Source organism: Pantherophis guttatus, chromosome 1, assembly GCF_059756535.1.
Source record: "Pantherophis guttatus breed Tessera chromosome 1, ASM5975653v1, whole genome shotgun sequence".
Classification (NCBI taxonomy): Eukaryota; Metazoa; Chordata; class Lepidosauria; order Squamata; family Colubridae; genus Pantherophis; species Pantherophis guttatus.
In genome coordinates, this window is record NC_142063.1 from 189,331,109 (window position 1) to 189,343,929 (window position 12,821).

At 39.5% G+C, this 12,821-nt stretch overlaps 1 protein-coding gene across 1 annotated transcript in view; it reads right to left on the reverse strand.

Annotated features, from left to right (window-relative positions):
* Positions 1-8,245: 8,245 nt before the first annotated feature.
* The window catches only part of LOC117674495 (cytochrome P450 2K1-like), a 36,955-nt gene continuing 32,379 nt past the window's right edge, over positions 8,246-12,821 (reverse strand). Inside the window, exon 9 of the mRNA XM_034432542.3 lies at positions 8,246-8,521. Within this exon, the coding sequence (XP_034288433.2) occupies positions 8,337-8,521 (185 nt within the window). The 3' untranslated portion in view covers positions 8,246-8,336. The remainder of the gene's footprint in view (positions 8,522-12,821) is intronic.

Below are 12,821 nucleotides of genomic sequence, written 5' to 3' on the forward strand. Positions count from 1 at the left end.
AAGAGACCACCAGGGGGATGTTGGGGTTTTGCCTTTGTTGTCATTGATTCTCCAGAATTTTTTTTAATAAACCACCCAAGTTGTGATAATTGGGGTGGCATGAAAAATTTATGAATAAATAATAATAAATAAATAAGCTGATTGGGAATCACTGTGCTTTGTAATTTTTCTCAGCTCTTGAGTATGACACCCAACTGCAAAGCAATCAATTTCTTCAAATTTGTTGCATGTAAGACATTTCCTTTTGATAAGCTGAATATTTCATGTCCCGGAGCAACCCTTCATTGTATTGATTCAAATTACTTTGCTCATGTCTTTTTTCCTTTGCTTTTAATATTTCCATATATGTCATTTAAGGTAAAGGTAAAGGTTCCCCTCGCACATATGTGCTAGTCGTTCCCGACTCTAGGAGTGGTGCTCATTTCTGTTTCAAAGCTGAAGAGCCAGCACTGTCCGAAGACATCTCCATGGTCATGTGGCCGGCATGACTAAATGCCAAAGGCACACGGAACACTGTTACCTTCCCATCAAAGGTGGTCCCTATTTTTCTACTTGCATTTTTTACATGCTTTCGAACTGCTAGGTTGGCAGAAGCTGGGACAAGTTATGTGGCACTAGGGATTTGAATCGCTGAACTGCCGACCTTTCACTAGACAAGCTCAGCGTCTTAGTCAACGTCTTAGGGGTTTTAAATTGGGGCGGCCATTTAATTTAATTTATTTTTAATTATTTTAACTTTTATATTGTATGTTTTTTTAATTCTCGGCTGTTCACCACCCTAAGTCCCTTCGGGGAGAAGGGCGGGATATAAATTTAATAAATAATAATAATAATAATAATAATAATAATAATAATAATAATAATAATAGTAGTAGTCATTGAACCACTGTGTCCCTTATGTCATTTATGTCATAAATATGTCATTTAGCAACTCCTTTAAGTTTCCCTGATGTTGAATCTGAAAATTAACTTGTTCTGAGGCTTTAAATGTCTGCATAGTTTCTTCTAAGAATAGAGACTTTTCCATCACAGGCTTTTATCTCTAAACTTAAAAGCATCTGTTCCCTGTGCTGGCACCTTTGAATCAATTTTCTTGGATGCAACATATCCATCAATTTTGCCCAAGACAGAGCGAGAGACATTCTTCTCTGCTGCAACAGCTAAGGTGAAAGCTTGGAACCTTTGCTATGCCTATTATGGGCCTCTGGTTTCAAAAAGGGTGTGTAACTGGAGTGGGCACTGATGCACTTTAAGTAGGTCCTTAAAATGGAATCTATTTGGGAATCCATGGCTAACAAATGATCCCCGGAAAAGCTGCAGTTTTTAGACGGTGTCAATGAGTGTCTTTTCCCCCTCCAAAGCATCTTTCCAACTTCCAGTCCAAACTTCCTTAGAAGTTTTCACCCAGTGGTCAATCCTAAAACACCTGCCTATCAGTCAAGTGGAAATTAAGGAAGTATTTTTCATTTTTGCAGAATGAAATAAAAAGTGAGATTGAATACTTTCAGAAGACAGGCTCTCTTTAGTTCATTGCCTCTTGGAAAATGCTATGTATTCTCATCCTTGACTCTGTCCTTTACTCATGAAAACATAGTTACTAACTGTCTGAGTGTTACAGGTTCCTTGCTTGTTCTCAGTCCTTGATTCTGCTCTCTAGCTTTGACTGATATAGTGCATGTTCTACTCAAAACAAGAGAGGTTTTGTAACACAGAGATCAGGGAGTTGCATTTCACAAAACAGCAGTGGGTGAATCAAATACTAGATCATGTTACTTTCTTTGTTTAATTGACTCCCAGACATTCCCCCAATATGTATCTCACACCTATGCATTCTTATTAATCCTTATTACACCCTTGGATTTCTACATATGTGGAGGTAGAATGAAAAAGAATATACTAAACTTTGCCCCATCCTTGTTGTGTTTATTGCCCTTTCAGCTGCACAGGAGTCTGTGGGCAGGTGAAGCAGTCACTCTCAAGCAAGGAGGAGAAACTTTCCTATGTTTCCCTTCCTCCTTGTGTTTAGACATGACTCAAGGGACAAATGAAAAGTACTATATGTTCAGCCATTAAGCTCATTGATGGATTGATATTTGTTTCCTGCCTTTATTATTTTTATAAACAACATAAAGCAGCGAACATACTTAATACTCTTTCTTCCTCCTATTTTCCCCACAACATCAACCATGTTTGGTGAGTTGGGGGTGAGACAGAGTGATTGGCCCAAAGTCACCCAGCCAGTTTTCATGCCTAAAGCAGGACTTGAACTCACAGTCTCCTGGTTTCTAGCCTGGTGCCTTAACCACTAGACCAAATTGGCTTTTTATACAAAGCTTTTCATCTACATGTACTCATGCAGTTTTACACCGAACTCATGAATCTAATTACTCCACAATTAAAAATATCATCTTAATTACCTTTTTAAATTTATTTCTTCTGAGAGTAGAAAGAAAATCTAGAAAAGAATATAATGAACAAAAACAGATTAAAAGGAGATTTACAAACATATAAACATCCTGCTTGAGCAAGGGGCTGGACTAGAAGACCTCCAAGGTCCCTTCCAGCTCTACTCTATTCTATTCTATAGTCAAGTTAGCTAAAAATTAAAAAGGGTGTTAATATAAGTCTACACTTTGAAAATTTGAAAAGCACTAATATGCCATTATATAAATATCATTATAATATAATAATTGGCAAATTGGCAAACCCAACTGAGTATACTTTATGAGGATTGCTATCATGTCACCCCTTATCCTTCTAGAGAATTCCAGAGAGAGCCTGAAATTTGTCCCAGAGAGCTGATGGGTAGTTTGCCTGTGTTTCTTGACACTGCCTGGAATAGGCATGTAAACAAGGCCCTGGATTGGATTGCTCCAATACTACTTGTGATTGTGCATAAATCCCAAGTGTCTCTCTGGTAGATGAAATGCCAAAAGAAACCACCGGAGGATGTTGGGCTTCTGGCTTTGCTGGCATTGGTTCTCCAGACTTTTCTTTTAGTAAAGTACCCAGAGTTGTGATAATTGGGATGGCATGACAAATTTGTGAATAAATAAGCTGATTGGGAAAACACTATGCTTTGTAACTTTTCTCAGTTCTTGAGTATGATGCACAACTGCAAAGCAATCCATTTCTTCAAATTTGTTGCCTGTAAGACATTTCCTTGTGTTAAGTTGGATAGTTCATGTTCCAGAGCAACCCTTCATTGTATTGATTCAAATCACTTTGCTCCTGTCTTTTTTCCTTTGCTTTTAATATTTACATATATGTCATTTAACGATCCCCGTAAGTTTCCCTGGTGCTGAATCTGACCATTAATCAGTTCTGAGATTTTAGAGGTCTGCATCAGGGGTGAAATTCAAAAATTTCCCCTACCGGTTCTGTGGGGGTGGCTTGGTGTCTGTGGCTATGTGGTCATGTGACTTGATGGGGGTGGCCAATTTAGCAGTCCATTTTGCCAATTTAGCAGTCCATTAAATAATACACAACACCCCCCTTTTCTATTCTTCTTTTTAATACTGCATGAAGTTTTTGCTCTAGGTTTTTTTTTTTACTAGTGGGGAAAAGGTTGGCAATGTCTGGGGAAGGAAAGGCATGCTTTCCACAGGTCTCATGGTTATATTTAAAGGGCCAGCTAATGTCATTGGTGTTGGGAGATTCATTGGTGAGGTGATAGTGACTGGATGCGTGATGTGTCTACTGGTGCAGTAACTAAAGTTGGTAAATTGAGAGGTGTGGTGAGTCTTAATGGAGAACTCATTAGGCTGGAGATGTTAACCATGCTCAAAACATTGGCTGAGCTTCTCATATTCATTGCAGCAGCCACAATATGAGGAGCTATTCCTTTGGTACTAACTTCTAAGTGAATTTTGTCCCATTTAATAACCTTTCTTGCCACAGTTAAGTAAGTCACTGCAATTGTTAAGTTAATAACACAGTTGTTAAGCGAATATGTCAGAAGGTTGCAAAAGTTGATCACATGATCCCGGGACACTGCAACTGTCATAAATATGAACCAGTTGACAAGCATCTGAATTTTGATCATGTGACCATGAGGATGCTGCAATCACTGTAAGTTGAAAAACAGTCATTTCAGTGCCATTGTAACTTCGAATGGTCACTAAATGAACTGTTGTAAATTGAGGACTACCTGTATATGCAGAAGTTAATCCTATTAATTTCAAGGAGCCTGCTGGATTCAGCTCCCTTCTGAATATGTAACAGAATAAAGTTATTGGCCTCATGAAATGGAAGGTGGGAACAGAGGGTGGATGGAATGGTTGTTAAATCGAGGGCTACCAGTATGGACTTCAACCTCCAGAATTCCCCAGCCTTCTTTTTGCCGCAGATCCCATATCCAGTGTCAAGATGAAGAGATGAGACAGCATTTTATCAATAAAAAATTAATTTTGAATTATTAGCTTTATATGATCACAATCTTAAAACCAGACCTACAGATGTAATGATATAGGCAGATTTCATGTAAGAAAAGCTAGAATATTTGCTAGCTGCTAACCAATTTCACATATACTAGCTAAATAACAAGTTTCACAGAACACAGCAGGAATAAATTGACACTGACAATAGGTAGTCCTCGACTTGCAACCATTCATTTAGTGACCATTCAAAGTTGGAACAACATTGAAAAAATTTACTTATGACCATCTTTCACACTTATGTCCATTGCAACATCCCCAAGGTCATGTGATCAAAATTCAGACACTTGGAAACTGGCATGTATTTATGACAGTTGCAATGTTCCGGGATCATGTGATCACCTTCTGTGATCTTTTTGGCAAGAAAGTCAATGGGCATTGCACTTGGGATCGCAGCACAGACACACATCCCCAAAATGCTCCATCCAAAGCCTTCAGCCTTGCAATTCTGGGAGGGGCATCTCTGTTGAGATCCCAAAGAAAGAATGGTGTGTGTGTGTGTGTGTGTGTGTGTGTGTGTGTGTGTGTGTGCGTGCGAGAGAGAGAGAGAGAGAGAGAGATCCAATCCAACCTCGGAGAGTTATCCAGGGCTGGCAGCAATGTTCTCTCTGTTGTCGTCATCCCGCCCCTTCTCTCTCACACACACACACAGGTCCCTCACCCTCCCAACCCTCCCAAGGCAGCCACATCCCTTCACTAACTTACTTTCCAGTTCCGTTCTCCACCGTCATGTGCAGGGCAAGAAAAGTAGTCTTTGGGACTATGGTAAAAAAACCTTCCAACATTGCAAGATTTTTTTTTTTTCATGAGAAGTTGGAAGGTCTGAACTACCAGTATTTTTTTTTTTTTACCTTAGTCCAACAGACTACTTTTCTTGTCCTGAACGCACAGCAGAGAACGGAGCTGGAAAACAGGTTAGAAGGGATATGGCTGCCTTGGGAGGGTTGGGTGGGTGAGGGAACCGTGTGTGTGTGTGAGAGAGAGGGTGGGGTGGATGACAACAACGGAGAGAACATTGCTGCCAGCCCTGGATAACTCTCTGAGGTTGGATGTGGATGTGGCCAACCTAGGGTGATTTTTACCAGTTCAGCGAACCAATTCAAATTGTCCCTACCGGCTCTCCCGAGACAGTCCGAGCCAGTTGAATTTCACCCCTGCATCTGGGACTCTAGCATAGCAATAGTTACAGACCACATCCTGCCCTGGAATATGAATTGATGACCTACCTAGGTGGTTCACATATCTATGAGTGCTCCCTTCCCACAACATAGACCCCCAGCCAATAATGCATGCCAGTCAGTCTTATTACACATTAAACTGGCATTGGGAATCAGCAAGAAAACAAGGGGCCATGAAAGCTAGGATGCAAAGTCTTGGGGGGAAGCAGAAGGGGCTGGAATGCAACAATGATACCAAACACTAGGACAGTCTTCTCCAAGAATGATCTGCTGCTGTGTCTGATTACATCTTCCCATGCTTGTCATCACCATGATGTCACTGTGTGCCTTCTCCCCTTAGAATACCCACCATCCCCAACTCTTGTCCTCCCTCCCCCAGCGGATCTATCATTATAGTTCATGTATGCCTTAGGAACAAACCCAGTCTCATCAATCGGTACCAGTTTATTTAGAAGCACATTTAGTGTTTTTGAGGTAAAGACTTTATTATCTACATTATGTAATGAGGTGGGTCACTATGGTGATTAACAAGTTGAGGCACTCATCCTATTAGATAGCAGTTACAGCTCCTTTCCAAGAAGAAGGAAGTTCTTTTTTAAAAAAAGTTTTTTATTAGTAATACAAATTAAAAACATTGGACATGGTATGACGTCTCCAGTTTAAACATTTTCTTCAAGTTTTATCTTATAATTAATACAATTCCTTATCTCTCTACAAGTTTATACTATTTATCACATTTCAAACATATAGATTCTTACATCTGTGAAAGTTACATCAATACCAAATTCATCTTATCTAACACAGAAAACTAGTGTAAAAACTTCTAAATATTCTACTCGTCAATAATCACTTATCCCAGCATTCCTCCTCCTGTCAAGGCAGTAATAATATCTGTTCCAGATTTCATAATACTCTGTTTTATTCTTATCTTTAAGTTCCAGAGTTAGTCTGTCCATTTCTGCACAAGTTAATATTTTAGCTAATACTTCTTCTGTGGGGGTCTCTTTATTTTTCCATTTTTGTGCAAAGGCCAATCTTGCTGCTTTTAAAATATGTAACATTAGATAAATTGTACCCTTGTTGTAGTTGCCTTCTATGATGCCCAATAAAAAAAATCCAGTTTTGATTCTATATTTTGCATTAATATCTTTTCTAGCCATTGTTTTATCTGATGCCAAAATTTTATAGCTTTGGGGCATTCCCACCACATGTGGTAAAAAGTCCTTGACATTGCCTCACACTTCCAACACACTGATGAATATTTCTTACTTATTTTTGCTAGTCTTGTGGGTAGGAGATGCCATCTATAGAACATTTTGTATAAATTTTCTTTGTACGTAGTAGCTAGAGTAATTTTCATATTTCTTTCCCATAGATCGTGCCAATTGTCTAGATCAATACTATAACCAGAATGTTTACTCCAAATTAACATAGTTTCTTTTACTTGTTCTTCTAACATATCCTGTTCCAGCAAATACTGATATATTTTCCTTATTGCCTTTCCTCTATTCTTAATATAATTTTAGCTAATTCTGTGAGCTCTATTTTTATGCCCCATTCTTTCTTGTCTTTCAAGTATTTTGATTGTACTTGGAGATATGCCCACGATTCAAATTTGATTCCTTCCTCATTCAATTTATTCCTGGATTTCAATTCTCCTCTTTCATTTAACAAATTTTTGTATGTAATAACTCTTCCTGACTTAATAAAATTTGGGTGTGTGAGCATCTCAAAGGTCGATATCCAATCCGGAACCTCCATATAATTACATTGCTTAGTTTTAACCCACACGTCTAAAAGTGCCCGTTTGATAAAATGCTTCTGGAGGTACCGGTGAACTTTGTATTTCTCTCCCCAGAGGATAGTGTGCCACCCTATCTGCATGTCATGGTCTTCCAGTATTAATAGCCTCCTATTTTTTAGATGTATCCAGTCACTCACCTATACAAGTGTTGCTGCTTCATGATATTTTTTCCAGTCTAGAAGGCCAAATCCCCCGAAGAAGGAAGTTCTTGAATGTTGCTGTATCTCATTTGTTACCAGTGTTAATATTTTGATCAGAATTTCCTGATTGTATTATTTCCTATCAAAATCTACATTTCATGAATTTATAGGTTATTACTGTAAGATCCTAGAAGTTTCCCCAAGCCATTGAGATGCCAAAGAGAGAGTGACTCGAGAAAAGGCTTGCAAAAAGAAGCAGATTTTATTTTTGGCCAAAAACAAAATACTGGGTGAAGCTATATCCAGAACATACAGATACAATGCACACGAGGAAAAGCCACACCTTGGGGAAGGTATGGAGTGCTTTTATACCTTCAGTCATCAGTTCAGTACCCAATTCAGGCCCCCTGGCCCATCCCTTCCTTTGGCAGTGCAGCAAGGAATAGTGCGGTTGAGTGCTTAGCAACAGAGGGGCTGGGTGCTTAGCAACCCCCTTCTTGAGATATCCACCAAGTGGTATAGAAAAATAAGTTAGGAGCAAATGGCAGAGGCAATTCCAATTCTTAGCAAAGCAATTCTTACAGAAGCAAAACAGCAAGTTATTACTATGTCCCAGTAATTCTACTTGTTTTACTATTGCTATGTCCCCACATTACCATTCATCTTCTAAACAACACATGAAACTTAGACAATACTGGATTCTTTATTAAATTGTGCCTCTCAAAATGAAAGCAATTCAAGACTGAGAAAACAACTTGTTATAGTTTTTTGTGTCAGATCAACGTAACACAGCACAAGTCTTGTATGGCACAGGAGTGGAGATAAATCCAAAAACAGGGGTCAGGTCCAGATCATCTTTAGATGTCCCTGGGGGTGGTTGGAAGGTAAATTTCTGCAAGAGGCTGGTAAAGAAGAGGAAGAGCTCCATTTTGGCAAGGGTCTCACCTGCACATACTCTCCGACCTGGAAGTAAGCATTGACGGCAAAAAAAAAAAAAAGATATTTGTGTTTATTGGTTTCTTAAACTATTTCACAGGGTTTCCCAATATTCTTTGATCATAGAGAGATCAGTATACAGGGAAAAAAAATAACAGATCAAAGATATAGAAAGAAGTAAAAATGCAGTAAAGGAATGGAGACAGATAATTTTTCTAACTAATAAATGGCAGCAGATTTCTGAATCTGAAAATAAAGTCAAAAAAATTAATGCCAACACCAGTAATGTCCCACCTTTAACTATCTAGATATCACATTTGATTAGTCTTGCAGATGGAAAACAGATGTGGGTATTATCCTTAAGATTTTTGATTCCTGAAGTGAGCAATTAAAATATTGTAGGATAAGGTGCTTGTTCAGATATTGAGGGAGCCAAGATATGTGTTGGGATGAGTGGATTATTATTCCATTGGACATAATCCAAAAATAACTTCATGAGGAAGATTTTAGGCCTTTCCAGGGCATCCCTTCTGCTTACTTAATTCTCTGCTCTTTGGGAAAGGAAATTAGTTCTTGGAATAGAAAAAAAATTCAGAGAAAGGCTTTTTGAAAAGGATGCTAATAAATATCCAATTGTGATGCAGTCATCTACTGGTGCTATTGCAGGTAATCTTCCATTTACAAGCATTCGAAGTTATACTCTTACTACTGTTGCAACATCGCCATGGTTACGTGATCAAAATTAAAATGCCTGGCAACTAACTCATATTTATGATGGTTGCAGTGTCCCTGAATCACCTTTTGAGACCTTGTGACAAAGAAAGGCAATGGGGAAGCCAGATTCACTTAACAACCGATTCTACTTAACAACTGCAGTGATTCACTTAACAATCTGGTAAGAAAAGTTGTAAAATGGGGCAAAGTTCACTTAACAAATGTATCATTTAGCAACAGAAATTTTGGGCTCAATTGAGATTGTTTCAATTTCAGTTTATTTAAATTTATATACCGCCCTACTCCCGAAGGACTCCGTGCGATGAACAGCCATAAATAAAACAAATATAATATAAAATTTAAAAACAAGTTAAAAGACATATTAAATAGATTTGGCCCACTAATTAAAACACCTCTATTTTTAAGAACAGATCCAAATTAAAATTAAATAATTAAAAAGGGGTTAGGCCAGCCCCACTTGATGGAATAAAAAGGTCTTGAGGGCACGGCGGAAAGTGTGCAAATCCGGGATCCTCCGTATCTCTGGGGGGAGCTCGTTCCAAGGGGCAGATGCCACCACAGAGAAGGCTCTCCCCCTGGGGGCCACCAGTCAACACTGTTTGGCCGACGGCACCCTGACAAGCCCCTCTCTGTGGGAGCGTACTGGTCGGTGAGAGGCTAGCGGTGGCAGAAGGTGGTCTCCTAGATAACCAGGTCCTGAGCCATGAAATGCTCTAAAGGTGGTAACCAGTACCTTGAAGCGCACCCGGAAGACCACCGGGAGCCAGTGCAGCTTGCGCAGGAGAGGTGTTATGTGGGAGCGCCATGTTGCTCCCATAACCACCCGCGCGGCTGCATTCTGGACCAGTTGGAGCCTCCGGGTACTCCTCAAGGGGAGCCCCATGTAGAGAGCATAACAGTAGTCCAGATGGGAAGCGACCAGGGCATGAGTGACTATGCATAAGGAGTCCCGATCCAGAAAGGGATGCAACTGGCGAATCAGGCGAACCTGATAGGAAGTCCCCCTGGCCACAGCCGTCAGATGTTCTTCTAAGGACAGCTGTGTATCCAGGAGGATGCCCAAGTTGCGAGCCCTCTCCGTGGGGGCCAACGACTCACCCCCAATAGCCAGCGATGGCACCAGCTGGCTATATCGGGATGCCGGAAACCACAGCCACTCGGCCTTGGATGGGTTGAGCCTGAGCCTGTTTCTCCCCATCCAGATCTGTACGGCCTCCAGGCACTGGGACATCACTTCAAGGGCATCATTGGGGTGGCCCAGGGTGGAGATGTACAGCTGAGTATCATCAGCGTACTGATGGTACTTCACCCCGAAACCATGGATGATCTCACCCAGCGGCTTCACATAAATTTTAAACAGAAGGGGCGAGAGGAGATTGTAAATCAAGGGCTACCTGAAGAATAAAAACTCTGAAGCCTCTCCTAGAATGTTATGAATATTATCAGTGCCACACTGTGAAGTTTGCTTACGTCCCACTGGCTGCAGAGCATGGCTTTGGCACAGCTTGTAGGGAGATTTGCTAAGTGTCCTCTTGAATAACATCTCTCTATCTCTATAGTGTGTCAAGGGGAAAATATTATTCCCTCTGTCCTCATTGTCCAGTTTACAATGAAATCAGGGCCAAACTACTGACCGTAGTTGAATTCAAGGGCTTGGACTTCGAATGACTGAATTAGATTTTTTCAGATGTGTTTCAAAGCACTAGAATTCAGGATTCTATTTTTATTTTGTTGTCATTCGTAGTTTCGGGGTGAGGTATCAGCAATATGCTGATGATACCCAGTTTTACATCTGCACCCCGGACCAACCCAGGGATGCCCTTTCCATGATGTCTAAGTGCTTGGAGGCAGTACAGGTCTGGATGGGTAGGAACAGGCTCAAACTCAACCCCTCCAAGACGGAGTGGCTGTGGATGCTGGCATCCCCTGATCTAGTGACCCCATCACTCTTGGTGGGAGGGGAGTTGCTTACTCCCTCTGAAAGGGTTCGCAATCTTTTTATTATTATTATTATTAAAAAGTTTTACAGAAGGTTTACATATTCCCCCCCTTCCCTACCACCCCCACCCCCTCCCCTCCCCTCCCTTACCCCCACCACCCCTTCCCCTTCCCATCTGCCCACCCCCCCCCCCTCTTCCCAGAACAAATTACAGGGTATAACATTCAACAAACATAATCCACCCTAATCTAAATAATTATAACATTCAGCATCTCTTATTTCTTCAATTTCCTAATTACCCTGCTAGCTTAATTACCTAAAAACACACCAAATATCTACATATTTATTCATAACCTATCTGCAACTTCTTATTCCGGTGTTTGCTTTGGATATAATCTATCCATCTTCTCCAGTCCCTTAAATATCTTTCATCTGAATGTTCCTTCATGTACGCCAAAATTTTTACCATCTCCGGTAGGTTTGTTACTTTCATTGTCCATTCTTGGATTGTAGGTAGATGTTGCTTCTTCCAATATTGTGCCACCAACAATCTTGCTGCAGTTATTAAATTCAAAATCAAATTAGTCTCTATAACCATACAGTACATAACTATACCCAGCAGAAACAACTGCGGTATAAATTTTAACCTCTTTTTAAGAATGTTTTGTAGGATCCACCTAATTTTTATCCAGAACACTTTAACCTTTTTACATGTCCACCAAATATGGAAATATGTAGCATCCTCACAATCACATCTCCAACATTTTGATTGTACATTCGGGTACATACAAAACAATTTTTTTGGATCTAGATGCCATCTATAAAACATTTTATAAAAATTTTCCCTTAAGTTTTGCGCTTGTATAAATTTCACATTTCTTACCCATATTTTTTCCCATGTTTCCATCATTATTGGTTGTTCAAAATTCTGCGCCTATTTTATCATACAATCTTTAACTAGCTCTGTTTCCGAATCTATCTCTATCAATATATTATACAATCTTTTTATATGCATTGAACTTTGGTCTCTAGTTTGTTTTATTAAATTTTCATCGCTTTGTATAATACCAATTTTCTGATCTTTTCTCCATCTGGCTTGAAGTTGTACATACTGAAACCAAGTTTGAATTATTTTCTCCTCTTTCAAAGGTTTTAATTTTAATATACCTCCCTTCATATTAAGAATATCTGTATATGTAATTACATCCTGTCTGCTTTCTATGCTCGTGTTCTCTATTGCGTGCCTGGGTACTGTCCATATAGGTATCTTTTCATTTAATTTATATTGATATTTCTTCCAGACACACAGTAAAGCATTCCTCAATATATGGCTTTTAAATGCTCTATCCACTTTTTTATCATACACTAAGTAAGCATGCCAACCGTAAACCAAATCATGCCCTTCAATGTTCAGAATCCTTCCATTTGTTAAATTAATCCAATCACTAATTGCTGATAAGACAGCTGCTTCATAATATAATTTTAAATTGGGCATTTTCAGCCCCCCTCTTTCTCGTATATCCTGCATTATTTTCAATTTTATCCTTGGTTTCTTACCTTGCCATACAAACTTATTAATACCTTTCTGCCATTCTTCCAGGTTGGCATCCTTTTTTAGTATTGGTATCATTTGAAAGAGGAATAAAAACTTAG